Below are 14941 nucleotides of genomic sequence, written 5' to 3' on the forward strand. Positions count from 1 at the left end.
AAAATTCAAACACAGACTGTGATAATATGTTAAAGTTGGCATCAAGTGGAAATTCAGCCCATCTATTTTCTTAATGTTTGATTCTAATAACACTTTAGATTAGGGAACGCATATCCACTATCAACTAAGAGTTAATATAGTATATAATTAAAGGAATTCTTTTGTCTGGTTTACGCGAATGTAAAGTCTCTAAGTTGGTTCTTACAGTTTTTGGGCTACAAAACAGTAATCTTGCTGTAAAGTTGTGTCCGATTGATTGTCTTTTCAGAACACACATGGAAGCTTCCGCAATGTTGTAATTTCCAGTGGGAAATTATATTTTATTGAGCTCAGATTTTCTTTGTTGGGTTTTAGGGGCACGTCAATTAAAGACTCATGATATGAGCAAATTAGTCATGATTGAAGTTGTAATTGTCAATGTTTGCTCTACAATTACATTGTACTAGGGTTATCAACTAGCATAACAATTGACTGCGATTAATTATATTGAAATCATTAAATATGGAAAAACTTCAGACCCCATCTTTGGTCAAACAGTGTTTTTAAAAAGCTCAACCTGCTTTTAACTGAAAACACCAGGGATAGGCTTACATTTAGCATGGAAATACAACAAACAATATTGTTGTAATGTCTATTTAATGACTTAGTAATGTTTATTTAATGATTTTCTCATCTGGCACAATAGTATCTTTGATTTATCTTCATTTGTGGGCTTTTCTTAGCAAATATTGTGATTGAATTTGATTAATTAATGAGCATATCATGTAATTTATTTGGTTAATGTTTTAATTGATTGACATCTCTAGTATGCATTTTGTGTAGTGAATAATTCTAGTAAATACTGCTAATGTAGCTGGTTTATGGGCTGACTTGGCTTGGTATTTCTCATCATTTATTGTGCATGGCAGCATTACATAGTTACATATATTATGCATATTTGCATTTAATTTTGTTGCATTAGCACTGAAAACATAGAGAGAGGAAGGAAATATGAGAGTGTGTCAGTTTTTCTCTGTCTGAAATCACTTGAATGCACATCACGTCGTAATTATGATTTCTGAACTCATAAGTAGGAACTTCCCAGGAGGTCTTCAAGGCAATGCTGTCTGTGAACACGAAAGGCCGAGTGCCGGTGTGTGGTTCAGACCGCTGCGGTGTGTTTATCATGTGAACCCTATGCCAGGCTACAGACAACCCTTGTTTGGCAGGAGACCCAACCCTCCACACCCAGCTAAATGACCCAGAGCTGGTCTGGAGAGCCATGCTTAGTTACTGAAGAATCAGCTGTTGACAGCAGCTATTTGGGGACTTCACCCCTGTGGCTTTGGTGAAAACAAGAAGTGCTGGGGCTTTGGAACATCAGCTTCCAGTCCTTGATTGTTAGGAGATCACAAGCTCACACATACTCACAGTCCCCTATAGACAGGGATAGTGATAAGCTTGTGTTCTTTCGGCCCATGGTGTGGGTGTTGTGGCGTACAACTGTAATCACACCCTTCATATCCAGATGACGAAACAGTGGGCCGCAAGTGTGCAGCTGTGCACCAGTAGCTGAACAGATGACTGACCTTACAACAAACAGACACGGGGCGAGTGAGAGGAGTGTTTTTCCATAACTTGTTTATCGTCTGAGTATTTAAAGTGACCCACACATGGGTTGAGAAGTTATGAATACAAAGCAAAGTCGTTTTGTAGTTCATGTAGTCTCATTTTTGCTAAATCAAATTGTAGGTTCCTCTGCAGTATGAGGCAGGTTTCTGCAGAAACGGTTCTGACTCAACAGCCGAATTGCTCATAGATGCGCAAGGCCTGTTATTTATTGGCAAGCGGGCTGCATTCCTCAGAGACCAACAGACACAAATTACAGATGCATCTGCATGCATGCGCTGGTACTTAGTATGCACTAGGGCTGGTTGATGTATATGCAAGTAAATCTGTGTTTTTGACTGATTCATTGAAACTTGACTCAGTTTTCATTTATGTTGCATAGAAAATTAGTGGCCTTAAGAAATTTATTAAAATAAATATCACAGTGTTTTTTTATTTGCTTATTTTATGTATAACTATTAAGTATTAATTTAAATTATTTATAAATATTTAAATATTTTAAAATGTTTGTAAAGAAATAAAAAAAAATAATTTAAATATTACTTTAACTGCTGTCCTTTTTCACTTTTTATTTATCAAAGAAAGTATCACAGGTTCCAAAAAAAAGAAAGAAAGAAAAGACTGGAGTAATGGCTGATGAAAATTCAGCATTGCATCACAGGAATAAATTAAATTTTATAGTATATTAAAATAGAAAACCAAAATATTAGGTCACACTTTATTTTAAGATCCGATTCTCGCTATTAACAAACCATTAACTATGACTTTTGCCTCAATAAACTCCCAGTTTGCTGTTTTTGATAGTTAGAAAGTTAGTTAATAATAGGCATGCTAATAAGCAATTAGTTAATAGTGAGAATTGGTCCCTATAATAAAGTATTACCAAAAATTGTAAATTGTAATATTTTACAATATTACCGTTTTTTCTGTATTTTTGCAGATAAATGCAGCCTTGATGAGCATAAAAGACTTAAAACATAAAAAATGTTACTGATCCCAAACATTTGATATGCATGTATTATTTTTTTTAAATGTCTTTTTTTATGTAAATATTCAGTATATCAGCGAACCCCCATATTGAGTGTATTCATCCATCCTAAGCACACAAACGTGCATGCGCACCGATAAGGTGAACACGCAGTGGGCTGAAATACCAGCGCTTGTATCAGCAATGTGTATTTGCACTGCAAATAAGACTTCATAATGTTGCTGGCAGATAGAAGCGTCTTCAGGGTCAGGGTCATTCTTATTTTCAAAATGCGCTGCTCTCTGCCACCATTTATCTATCGTGTAAGTCGTGAGAGGCTAGGAATGTAGGAACTGCATAATCCTTTATAACAAGTCTACGTTTCTCTCTTATTTCCAAGTTGTACGATACCCCTTGAACCTCAAATACACATGTAATTGGCCATGTGCTCCTCTCTAGCATTCAGTAGCCTCATTACTTAAGCATCGTTGGCAGACCTGTTGGCTTTGGGGAACCCACAATTTTAATGATACTGTAAAAATATATCGGGATGATTCTGAATTTTAAAATCTGGTTGCTCTGTTTGATCTGGTAATTTATTACTACGAATTTCTGTTTCTGTGGCATCCTCATTGATATGTGTCTCTTTCATTTTCGCTCAGATGAAAACTGGGATGATGACCAGCTCTTGGGCTTTGAGCCATGCAATGAAAACCTGGTTACGGGCTGTAACATCATTGATGGGAAGTGTGAATGTGACAGTGTACGAACATGCAACAACCCATTTGAGTTCGCTAGCCAGGAAGCCTGTCAGACAGCCCTGCAGAAGATTGAAGGTACCTCTTATTTCTCCATTCTCATTATCTTTTCTCTCAGTCTACTTCTAGCGTAAAACTTGTACCTGCATGCTCATATCTTTCTGGAGTAGTCATAATGTCATAATGCTGTTTAATGTGTCCTTGATGGGTTTCATCTTTAAAATATGTGTTTGAACTCTCGATTGCTTGATTTTGTGAGCATACTCAAAAACAGGCTTTATAATGAGTCCCTGTACAATTGTTGCAAGGTACAACTCGCATATTAATAAAAATATAATGAATTTGATGTATTCTTCTGCCATACATTCTTCTTAATTATTTATAATTAGCTTTGCTAATTTGAATAAGCTTTCTTATTAGTTTTGAGAGAATACAAAAATAATCTAAATGTTAATTTTTGGCATTACTGAAGGGATGATTTCACCTGTGAACTAATTTAAATTAATGCATATTAATAAAACTGAGAATGTCAGTGACAGTCAATGTAGTTTTTTTGTGTTTGTGTGTGTGCAAATGTGCAGTAGGTCATTTCCCAAGCTATTTTTGTGTCTTGTTCAAATTTCCCCTAAATAAAAACCCCAAACAAGTACTTGTTTCGCAAAAAGTTTGGCCTTTCCTAAGCAACGGCATATCCATCTGCATAACCAATGTGTTCGAAATCCCTGGAACCGTGTTTTTTTTTTAATATGGTTGGTTGTTCTAATTCCTATTCTTTTCTAAAGGCTGGAGTTGAAAAAGAGGCATCTTGCTTATATGACAGGTTTTTTTAGAAGCCTGTGATTAAACAAACAAACAAGCTGATTTACTAGAGGCTGATAAGGCTCCTTTAAGAGTTATCAGAATGCAAATGTTGCGTTGAAAAATGCGGTCCCTGATGGATACTTGCTCGCATTCTCTGAGCGTGCCTGTGCGTTGAGTCTGAGCTGGTGGCACACTGGCAATTAAACATAAAAATACATGCTTGTTATCACTTGTTACAGGGCTTGTTGTTTTATTGCAGCAGGTGTGCTTTCCGTCATCCCTGAAGCAGGCGGTGGCTATTGTTGAAGGTTTACCCCCTGTTTTGTTTTATTAATAGGTGCTTGTCATGTTGTTTTGACTAATGCTTCAGAGTTGTTGCAGTTGTCACTTGTTTATTGTGATGTTGTTTCTAGTCTGAAATGTTGTTTTGCTTGTCTGTTTGTAGAGTTGTCAATTTACTAGAAATATTTTGTCTAATAGTTACTTAATTCTCTTGATGAGTAGCTTGTTGTTGTTGTCTATCATTTTGATATATTTGTCCCTTTAAAGTGATTTATTAGTTGTGTCAAGCTGACAAAACAGGCAAAAAAATCTCAGACTTACACTAAGCAATACCCTGCTGAAAAAAATATCATAGGGAGTTGGTGGTGGGCTTGACTTGGACCACCCTGGTAACAGACAGACAACCCTGGAAATACAACCCCTTGCTCAATGGAAAAACGTGCCTGTGGCAAAATTTCTGAAAAAATGATATTATATGGCACGTTGCAAGTTTCTAAGTGAAATGTCCAGAGAGTAACACAAAAAATGTGTTCAGTTTTTCTTGAAAGAGATGAATGTGAATGTGGCAACATTTTATTACGTTGGTTCTTGTATGTATTTTGGCAGTTTTGTAATAAAATGTCTGATGAGTGGCAAAATAGCATACCACTTTCATAAAACCCTACCCTAAACCTAACTGATAATGTTAACTGTCACGGTCTTCAGCTGGTGTGCCCAGGATGGCCACCAGAGGACACTGTATCGTTATAAGCACATGGCTTCTGTCGTGTTTGTGTTGTGCCATGTGCTTTCTCCTGTCTATTGTCTGTCCCCTCCCATCTTGTCACCTCATTATTGTTTCAGTTGCTCCACCTGTGTCTCCTTCGTTACCCTCCTCGTTTGTCTCCCTATTTATTCTCCAGGTGTCTGCAGTCCTGTGCTGATCCGTTGTTTTACGTTGTGTGTGTGTTATGTCTGCCTGTACTGCAGTTCTCTGCCTGCCTGCCTGTTTTCCCCCTCGGGGTGGTTTTTTATTCATTTTTGTTTCATTTTATTATGAAAAGAAAGACCATTCTGCCAGCATTTGAGTCTTCGTCTCTCCCTACCCATGACAGAACAGATCAGCCTCTTAAGGACTCAGCAGCGATGGGAATCTTTTTATTCCCGGACGACAGAGGAACCAGACCCCAGCCAGTGGGCCGCATCCCTGCCCACAAGACAATCGCTGAAGACCTCTTCTAAGCAGCACAGGGGTTAGGGATTGGAGAGCGCACCCTCATCCACCTGTTTCTAGCGGGCCTGGACGAGCCTGTCAACTGGGAGGAGCTGGGGGAGCTAGATACATGGTCGTATTGGGAGATGGTTGACCACATCATCTATTTGAAGGAGGTGGAACTGCTGGAGGGTGCCCCCCTCCCCAGTCTGGGCTGTCGTTCCAGAACCTCCTCGGGTCGTGCCGACCGCTTCCAGATTCTCGGGTTCGTTCTTTGGGCATCCCGGGCGGAGACGCAGTGTGGAGGATCCTCTGCTGATGTCGGTGAGGGAGGCGGTGGCCGCTCACAATCCTCCAGAGGCGGCAGTGCCCGATCACAAAGCTCCCAAGGCTGTGCCTGCTCACGATCCTCCCGAGGTGGCGGTGCCTGCTGACAATCCTCCCAAGGCGGCGGTGCCTGCTCACGATCCTCCCGAGGCGGCGGTGTCCGCTCACGATCCTCCCGAGGCGGCGGTGTCCGCTCACGATCCTCCCGAGGCGGCGGTGTCCGCTCACGATCCTCCCGAGGCGGCAGTGTCCGCTCACGATCCTCCCGAGGCGGCGGTGTCCGCTCACGATCCTCCCGAGGCGGCGGTGCCCACTCATGATGTTCTCGAAGCGGCGGTGCCCGTACACGATCCTCCCAAGGTGGCGGTGCCCACTCACAATCCTCCCGAAGTGGCGGTGCCCACTCATGATGTTCTCGAAGCGGCGGTGCCTGTACACGATCCTCCCAAGGCGGTGGTGCCCGCTCACTGTGTTCCCGAGGAGATCCTCCTCTCAGAGCTTTGTGAGCGGTGGAACGGAGCTTTGTGAGCGGTGGAACAACGTTCCCGAGGCAGCGGTGCCCACTCACAATGCTCCCGACGCGGCGGTGCCCGCTCAAAAGACTCCCAAGGCGGAGGTGTCTGCTCACAAAGCTCCCGAGGTGGCGATGTCCGCTCACAAAGCTCCCGAGGTGGCAATGTCCTCTTACAAGGCCCCTGAGGCAGCGGTGCCCGCTCACTATTTCCCAGAGTCGGCAGCACCAACTCTTGAACTTTGCCCTGTCCCTCCCTGGTCATCTGCCAGGGTCACGAAGCCTCCCGATCCTCCCTGGCTTAACCCACCCTATCCGCCCTGGCCTCCTGCACTGCCGGCACCACCCTGGCACCCTTGTCTACCTCTGTCTCCAGGCCTTCTTCCGCTACACGGGCCTGGCCCGCCATCCCTTCCCCTGGTCCACCTCCTTTCCACCTCCCTCCTGGACTTTTTGTTTTCTGTTTTTGACTGGGGAGCATCTAGAATCCACTCCTTAAAGTTGGGGTTCTGTCACGGTCTTCAGCTGGTGTGCCCAGGATGACCACCAGATGACACTGTAGCGTTTTAGGCACATGGCTTCTGTCGGGTTTTTGTTGTGCCATGTGCTTTCTCCTGTCTATTGTCTGTCCCCTCCCATTTTGTCACCTCTTTATTGTTTCAGTTGCTCCACCTGTGTCTCCCTCGTTACCCTCCTCGTTTGTCTCCCTATTTATTCTCCAGGTGTCTGCAGTCCTGTGCTGATCCGTTGTTTTACGTTGTGTGTGTGTTATGTCTGCCTATACGAATATTTGAAAAGATACAAATATGAAGCATGCACTGTGGTAAAAGTGTTTTAGGTCATAATAGTATTGCGCAAGGAGCCATGCAAAAAAAGTGTTTATTAATCAACAGTCTCCCCATAATCATATGTGAAAAGGAATAAAAGTTATTTTACTGCAACTATAATGTTAATTAACTTAACTGTAGCTAGAAACTTTAGCAAATGTTATATATAGGTATGTTTTTGCTAAAAAGTAGATAGAGACATTTTTCACAATGAGCATGAAATTACAAAAAGAAAGAAAAAAAAAACTACATGGAACACCTTAGCAACCGCTAAAGGCAAACACTCACTTTTATAGTATTATATTTGTTTAGTGTTTTTAGTGCTTAATATCTGAAGATTTGTTTTGCTCATGCAATTGTTTTGCTCATGCTAATCCAAAGCAAGTTCAATAATAAAAGTTTTTACCAGAGCGTATAGAGACACTACCCACCTAGCTGGCGTACATAATACACTTTTTGTTGCTTGAACGTGAACGATTTTCTGGCTGTTGCGTGAAGTTGTTTTTCCTCCAATCTCCTCATATATCTGTTTGCGTTCAGTGCCGTGAGGAGCGTGGGCCAAAGTACATGTTTTGCAGTGTTGTAATTGTAATAGCTCAGCAGTTATCATTTGCATAAGAAAAACATTACTGTCGTGATTCATCAACCTGGCCATCTTTTGTGTCTAGAGTCATCAGACATTGTGAGATTTTATTGATTTTACATTAAACAATTGCTTCTGTTAAACAGAAGTGGAGCCGTCACCGTAATATGATTAAATTCTATATCGCACTTCAGTTCCGTTGGTCTCTTTGTGCTGCTGCTGAAGGGAAGAGGAAGAAGTGTATTTAAGCAACTGCACATGCAACCAAATCAGAATTACGTGAAATATTCAGCCCGATGGAAAAACGTCCTTCCTCACAAGGAAATGTTTTGTGTTTACGGGAAGCTGGCAGACACAAGGGCAAATGCTGAATAGATAAGTGCTATTGATATTATCAGTAGCACATCAGAATGGGCTCTATTTTGAAGCATGCTGTGACCTCTTGGATTTCTTCAGCCAGCACTGTGAGGAGTGGGGTCTTTTGAAAGGACGGTAAAGATTGATAATGCCGTCACAGTGCCCTCTTCAAGGTTCTCTAATGACATCCATATGCTCTGCTACCGTTGGTACTACAGGAAATCAATCCCCAATAAAACCGTAATAATATGTTGACCTTTGGTGTCTAAGCAGATTTTCTCTCAGGGTAAAAAAAATATTCCAGTGCAGTAAATCATCACCAGACCTGATGGAAAGATGTTAGTTTTCACATCCTGCTTCATCTGTTGTAGCTTGATCTGTTTTAAATAAACCCAATAGCACGTGAAATGAAAAAAAAAACGGTGGCCAGTTGCTTTAAAAGTTAGTCACTAAGTGGGTGGTTCTTAGCAAGAATAGTTTGTCTAAGTGAGACTAGAAGGATGGTAAAAAGATTGATCTTTAAGGTACTGAGACACTGTTCAAGGTTCTCAGAATTAATTAGTCACGTCCATTTGCTTGAGAAGTTAATACTTAAACTATGACACATTGAGGAATTAAATCTTTGGCCAACCAAGGTTAGCCCCACACAGAATCTGTTCTCCTTGGTACATTTTCACGCATATTGAGGGAGAAAATATGTGTTCTACAATGGGAATGGATTTAAATATGGTTATGTGTGTTAAAATGAGTCTGAGACAGTAGATAGAGGCATTGTCTGTTTCTAGAATGGCTACAAAAATGGCTATGGAAATGTTTGATACTGTTGCTGTTAGATTGGTTTGCTAATTTAAGATGTCATTGACAAATAGATTTTCCCCCATTCAAGTAGACAGCAGCTGAGCTTGTATGCCTGTTGCCAAGATGGCCGTCGACTGAAATTACTTTGAAGGGACTTCAGTGTGTAAGACAGTATGTCATTCATGTGTATTTGCAGCAGATAAATATTTCTTCAAAATTTTGAGGAAATACAGATGGGGAAAGGGTCTAAGTGCTTTTTTCAGGGTGTCAATCACTTGTTTTAACGGTGGAGTGCTTTCAAATTTACAGGTTTTTTGGATCAACTGAGACTTCTGAGGACGTGGTCCAGGTTATTCAAGGCAGTTTTACAGTCAACGTGAAACGACTGGAATAAATGGTGGTAAGGGAATGTACTGGACCTCTTTTAGAGAGAGCCTGTGTTTGAAATTAACATGGAGGTGAATGGTAGTCTTCCACTGAGCCAGTTTAGACCCCTGACCTAGAGGTTGCAGTAATTTGGTAAGTGGATGAATGCACTACTTTTAGAAACTGTCGCTTGAAAGATATAACTGGATATTTTGCCAGAGGTTTCTATGGAAATAGAAAGCTTATTTAGCATATACACGTATGTAAGCCACGTGTGTTATGACATGAGAGCAGGTAAAAAGAGTGATGGGATGGAAATATGTTTTTCTTTCTATAGGAAAAGCGTGCGTGTTTGAGAGAGAAAGTGAGCGTGAACAGGAAGTTTTGTTGTGTGGGACTCTGTTCTGCTATTACTGTTGGTTTTCTCTGACCCAGCTCAGCCAAAGCACATTAAAGGAAATGCCAAGCATTCTTGCAGTGGAGCTGTGTCTCTGCTGCCTTGGCAGGATTACAGTGGAGAATATTTGTTCTGGGGAGCCGGCCATGCTAATTGCAGGCCCCGTTGTATGCAGGGAGAGAGCAGCCTCTCATGCCAAAAGCAACATGTTTCTGTTTTAACAATGTCCTGTTTTCAAAGAGAGCGTGGGGGGTCGGCCAAACCCAAGAACGGAATGCCTGAAAGTACTGTACTTTGACTTTCCCTGTTGTCCTGTAGAGGCCAACGCAAAGGCATTCAGCCGTTTGATGTGGAACATGGGCAGAGCTCCATGTGTGAGGGTGTGTGCACCATGAACAAACTGATACTAGTTTCAAAATTGTATTCAGTTCTGAAGATGACTAGGGCTGGGTAATACTGCTGAAAAATTATTAAAATGTTTTTATCCTTTTGGACCGTATTCAATATACAAATTACATGTACACAATATTGATGTATTTGCTCTGAAATGGTTCAGAGCAACCATCATTTTGATCGAACAGTCATTGCTGACAAGTAAATGCAAGAATTACAGTTTCAATAAAGTTAAAAGTAATCATTCATTTTAATAAAAATTTTAATAAATTTTTTTTAATTTCTATGCACAAATATAACAGTGCATCAAAACAGCATTTCCAACTTATTCTATTTTGAAAGTAATAATAACAATGCAATAGCAAAATGTAATAGCAAGGACTTTTGTGACTATTTAATAATGCAAATACATTAGAATTTTAAATGAATCAATTGAAAATTGATATTTAACTAACTCTAACACCATCAAAGAGATGGTAATTTTTATCGGTCCTATGCTGCCACACTCAATGGTAAAATAAAAAGTGCATTAAAATCAAAATGTGCCAAAACTATAATTTCTAAACTTTAAAAAATGTAATAATCAACACATAATCACTTTTAAAGAAGCCCTGTAAATTTAGACTGGTTTCAGGTTCACACCAAGTAGATGTTTTACATCCGACAGCATCTTTAATAGCAGCTGTATGGAGAAACCGAAAGCATGGGTTTCTCAAGACATATTCTTAGACTGAAAAACACAGTTTTTAACTTGGCTTGACATCTTAAAAGTGCAGCTTGTGGCTACATGTTAAAAAAGGGCAAGAACGTTGAAGCTGCGAAACACAGCTCTCTGAATGTGTCTGTGGTGCTTTAAAGGGACTGAATTTAATATTTTATTAAAATAAACTTTTTTTATAGTATTTTTCTCGTGCCAGCTGTCTAAAAGCACAGCAAGCTGTCAGCATGGTAATTAATTCACGGCTGCTAAAATTGCCAAGAAGTATAAAAAAAAAAAAATTAAATCAAAAATAATAAATAAATACATTTCGATTTATTTACATATGAATATACAACCTCATTTTTAGTGCTGTATGCATTAATTATTTATAGGGGCAGAGTGTAATTAATCTCTGTGGTTTTTCAAAGGTCTGTAAAAATATCCACAGCATTCTTGCTGTGTGTTATTTTATCCTCCCTGACTTTGGCAGTCGTAAATGTTTGAGGACAACTGTCTGTTCAGCACGAATGTGTTCTTCCCCTTCTCAGGAGCCAAGATTTAGAGGCGATGCAGCTTTCGAAACTCGCTCACATCAATCTGTACTGGCATCTAGACATGCTAGACGTTGTGAGAACCAGAGTGCCGCCACATCGCAAACAGGCGTTAATAGGATGCGGCCCTGTCACATCTGCAGGGTCAGCTCTACTGCACGACATGAGTAGTTTCCCTTCTTTCTCCTGAGGCGGAAAATTAGCGTTGTTAATACCATTGATTCCGTCACCTTTGCCATGTGCAGTTTCCTGCCAGAGACCTGTCAGTAGAACTTCTCTAAGAGCTTATCGCCTTTAAAATCAAAGCTTTTTCATTTACCTTGTAAATAAATCTTGTTTGGGAGTTTAGTGGCATGTGAGCTGCCATGGCCTCGCTGGTGACCGTGACATCTTATCCTCCGGGTGCAGTAAGGAGCTTTGTAGGACTTAGACCTCGACTTACAATTAATTAATTGATTACAAGGTATTTGCAGCAGGATCACCATTTACTGACTGCTGATGCACTAGAAAGGTAAAAAGGTCATTTTGCTTAAATTTTCCTCACAAGATAAGTCAATGTAAGTCACGTCTTCAAATATTGACAATATTGACGTTTTAATGTTCAGCTTATTGATGGTTTATTGACACTGACAGGCTATAAAGTGTGGTGTGACTCAATTTGTATACATTTAAATAAGTAAATAAAAAACATTATATATGATTAAAATCTAAAATAAATTATATTCATAAATGTATAACTCATGATATTTGAAAAAATAAATTGCAAATATTTATTAATATTAGCGAAGTGATACCTAATGTTGTTTATGAAAGAAAGAAAGAAAGAAAGAAAGAAAGAAAGAAAGAAAGAAAGAAAGAAAGAAAGAAAGAAAGAAATTACCTTAATTAAAATCAAGGTCAAAATTTTAAATAATAATAATAATTAAAAACTAAAAATATTTTAATGGTATTTAGAAATTAATAACTTATTATTAATATCCTATTATTATTATTATTATTATTATTATTATTAAGATGTTTGAAATAAATTAATAAATAAAAAATATAGTTAAAAACTTTTGATGTATCAAGTGTATTCAGTGAAGAAAAATAAATACATTTTACTTGATGGTTGAACCACATGACATTTTACAGTTATTACATTTTACAGTTTTTATTTTATAGAGTGGTATAAGTTTTTCAAATCCATATTAAACAAACAAGAATGCAAAAGCTACATTTCTAATATTTCAGACATCAAAAGTAATGTGAACTTAATTCTCATCTGATCCTCCCAAAACCAAGTTATGCTAGCCACATAATTTTATAGCTCTATACTCTTACAGCATTTTTATGTTGTATTTTCTTAGAAAAACAGAACAGAAAAATCTGAGACCTAAGTGACTTTAATACATAGCTGAGACCTCCTAGCTGATGGAAAGAGCAACCTCTTAGCAATAAAAGTTCCTTCTGGGTTTAGTCGAACATGGAGGGTCACCCCCAGCAGTGTTGTGACCCAGTCAAAGCTTTGGTGAAGCCCAGTGAACTAGATTCCTCAATGATCCAACACCGCAAAAAGGCCAGTGTGCCCTTTGTGGTTGGAACAATGACAATCGAATTACATTATCTGAAATCACCATTAGCCCAGTGGCCTTATTCCAATAATTAATCTGTTAACACCCTCGCGGTCAGTCCCCAGTGGTTATTTATCTGCTCTGTAAGTTCATAGTATTGACAGCTCCTCTGGTATGGAAGATTTGACACATGTAGGACAGGTCGGATGTTGACATGGGTCTCCCAGCCTGGTTCATCTCAGCTGATTGAGAGATTCTTGTCACATGCGGATAATCCTATCAACAGAGCTGCAGAAACATCAGTGCTGCTACTTCCCAGTCATGGATTTCATGGGGCAGTGTTTGGAGTACAGCACAGCTAGAGCTTAACAAAAGTGCCACTTGTTAGCAGCGTAACCTGTTCGGTATGAAAGCCAAATTGATTTCAAATGTCCTAATTAATTAATATAACAAGGGGATCATCTAGAGTTGAAGCTGTTTAATTGAGACCTATCTGTGGAAAATGCCACATTATAAAAGATAATTCCAACTTTCATTTGTTGGATAAGCAACTCTCAAATTTGTTGTAAAATGCAGATAAACACAAACATGTATGCACAATTTATGAAAAGTGTACCTGCTGCAGAAAACAGAAAAAAAGAGTGAGCAAAAACAAAAACATGTTGCTGGAGACATTTGGAAAATGCTAATTCATTCTCTGCCAGCAGGAGGAGCTTTTGGAGCAGCAGAAACATTGGTTTCCCCGGTAACAGCTGTAGACAAAGCATAAATCTCTCATAAATGCTGCTTTATCAGATAAAATGAAAATGCCATTGAAACTTTTCTGAAGACAGTCGGTTACCTTCAAAGAATTATTCATATAAAACACTATTCATATAAAACACTTGATTTTGAAACATGCAGTGCTCATGTTTATTCAAATTTGTGACAGGCCGCCATAAATAAATTAATGCATGGGAAACAATGGTAATGTACATTAAAATATCGGAAATGTGTTTAAAAACAATATCAAAGTTATTGAAAATATATATATATATATTCCAATATATATTGATATTGAATTATTGTCCCTACTCTTTGATATTTTGGTGAGGACATATGGACCCAAGGACGTTCACTGTGTTCACTATGGACTGAACAGAATTTTACAAGACATGTAGTCACAGTTACCTTTCTTTCATTCTTTCTTTCTCTATGGTGGAAATGGGCTTTAACTACAGTAAGTCACAGATCAGATTACTCAGCGATCATGCAGATATTTATGCTGAAATTAGGTAAATTCAAAGGGGTTCACATACTTTTTCCATTATATTTTGTAATTATATTTATTCATTTATTGATATTATTGTCATCATTACTATCATTTATAGTTGTCGTATTATACAGTATATTGTTGACAATGTATAGTTTGTATTAAAGTGTAGGATGAGTGAAGAACATGTGGCCTCTTAGCTCATTGCTTTAATGCCAAACAGCAAACATCTTGTAAACTTTCCTTGACAGAAAAGGATCAAATATGTGCTCCTCGAACCACTCTTTTAAAGGTTTGACATTTAGACTGACACTTGCCTACAATCATTGCTTCCTTTACAGATAACATATTTAGTTTGGTCAGTTTCTTTCATTTCCTGTAAGAGCTTTAAAACTGCTGCGTTTGTGATAAGCTTATTTCCTTGTGATTTCCGCCTCAGGCCAGCAATTACTGAGGTGGGATGCAATGGCTATGGACTTGAAATGGCAGATGTGATGATATTTTGGGGGGGAAGTAAGGCGTTTTGTTTGTCAATTGTTGACATTCTGGTGTCCCTGTAGTGTCTGGCAGTAGATGCGTGTTCTGAGGGTTTAGTGTAGTTTGCTGATAAAGATGAATCACACTGCGGCCCGTCGAAGCGTGCCACTCGTTGGTCCTTTAAATTGGTAAAGATAACACAGAAACTTTAAGGGAGCTTTTTTTTCTCTCGCAGTGGCTC

At 39.1% G+C, this 14941-nt stretch overlaps 1 protein-coding gene across 1 annotated transcript in view; it reads left to right on the forward strand.

The window, feature by feature from the left end:
• Positions 1–14941, forward strand: part of LOC306850830 (cysteine-rich motor neuron 1 protein) — a 115169-nt gene that overhangs the window by 9050 nt on the left and 91178 nt on the right. The window contains exon 2 of the mRNA XM_079386746.1: positions 3238–3411. Coding sequence (XP_079242872.1) covers positions 3238–3411 — 174 coding nt within the window. The remainder of the gene's footprint in view (positions 1–3237; positions 3412–14941) is intronic.

The sequence above is a fragment of the Barbus barbus genome (assembly GCF_936440315.1).
Source record: "Barbus barbus genome assembly, chromosome: 30".
NCBI lineage: Eukaryota > Metazoa > Chordata > Actinopteri > Cypriniformes > Cyprinidae > Barbus > Barbus barbus.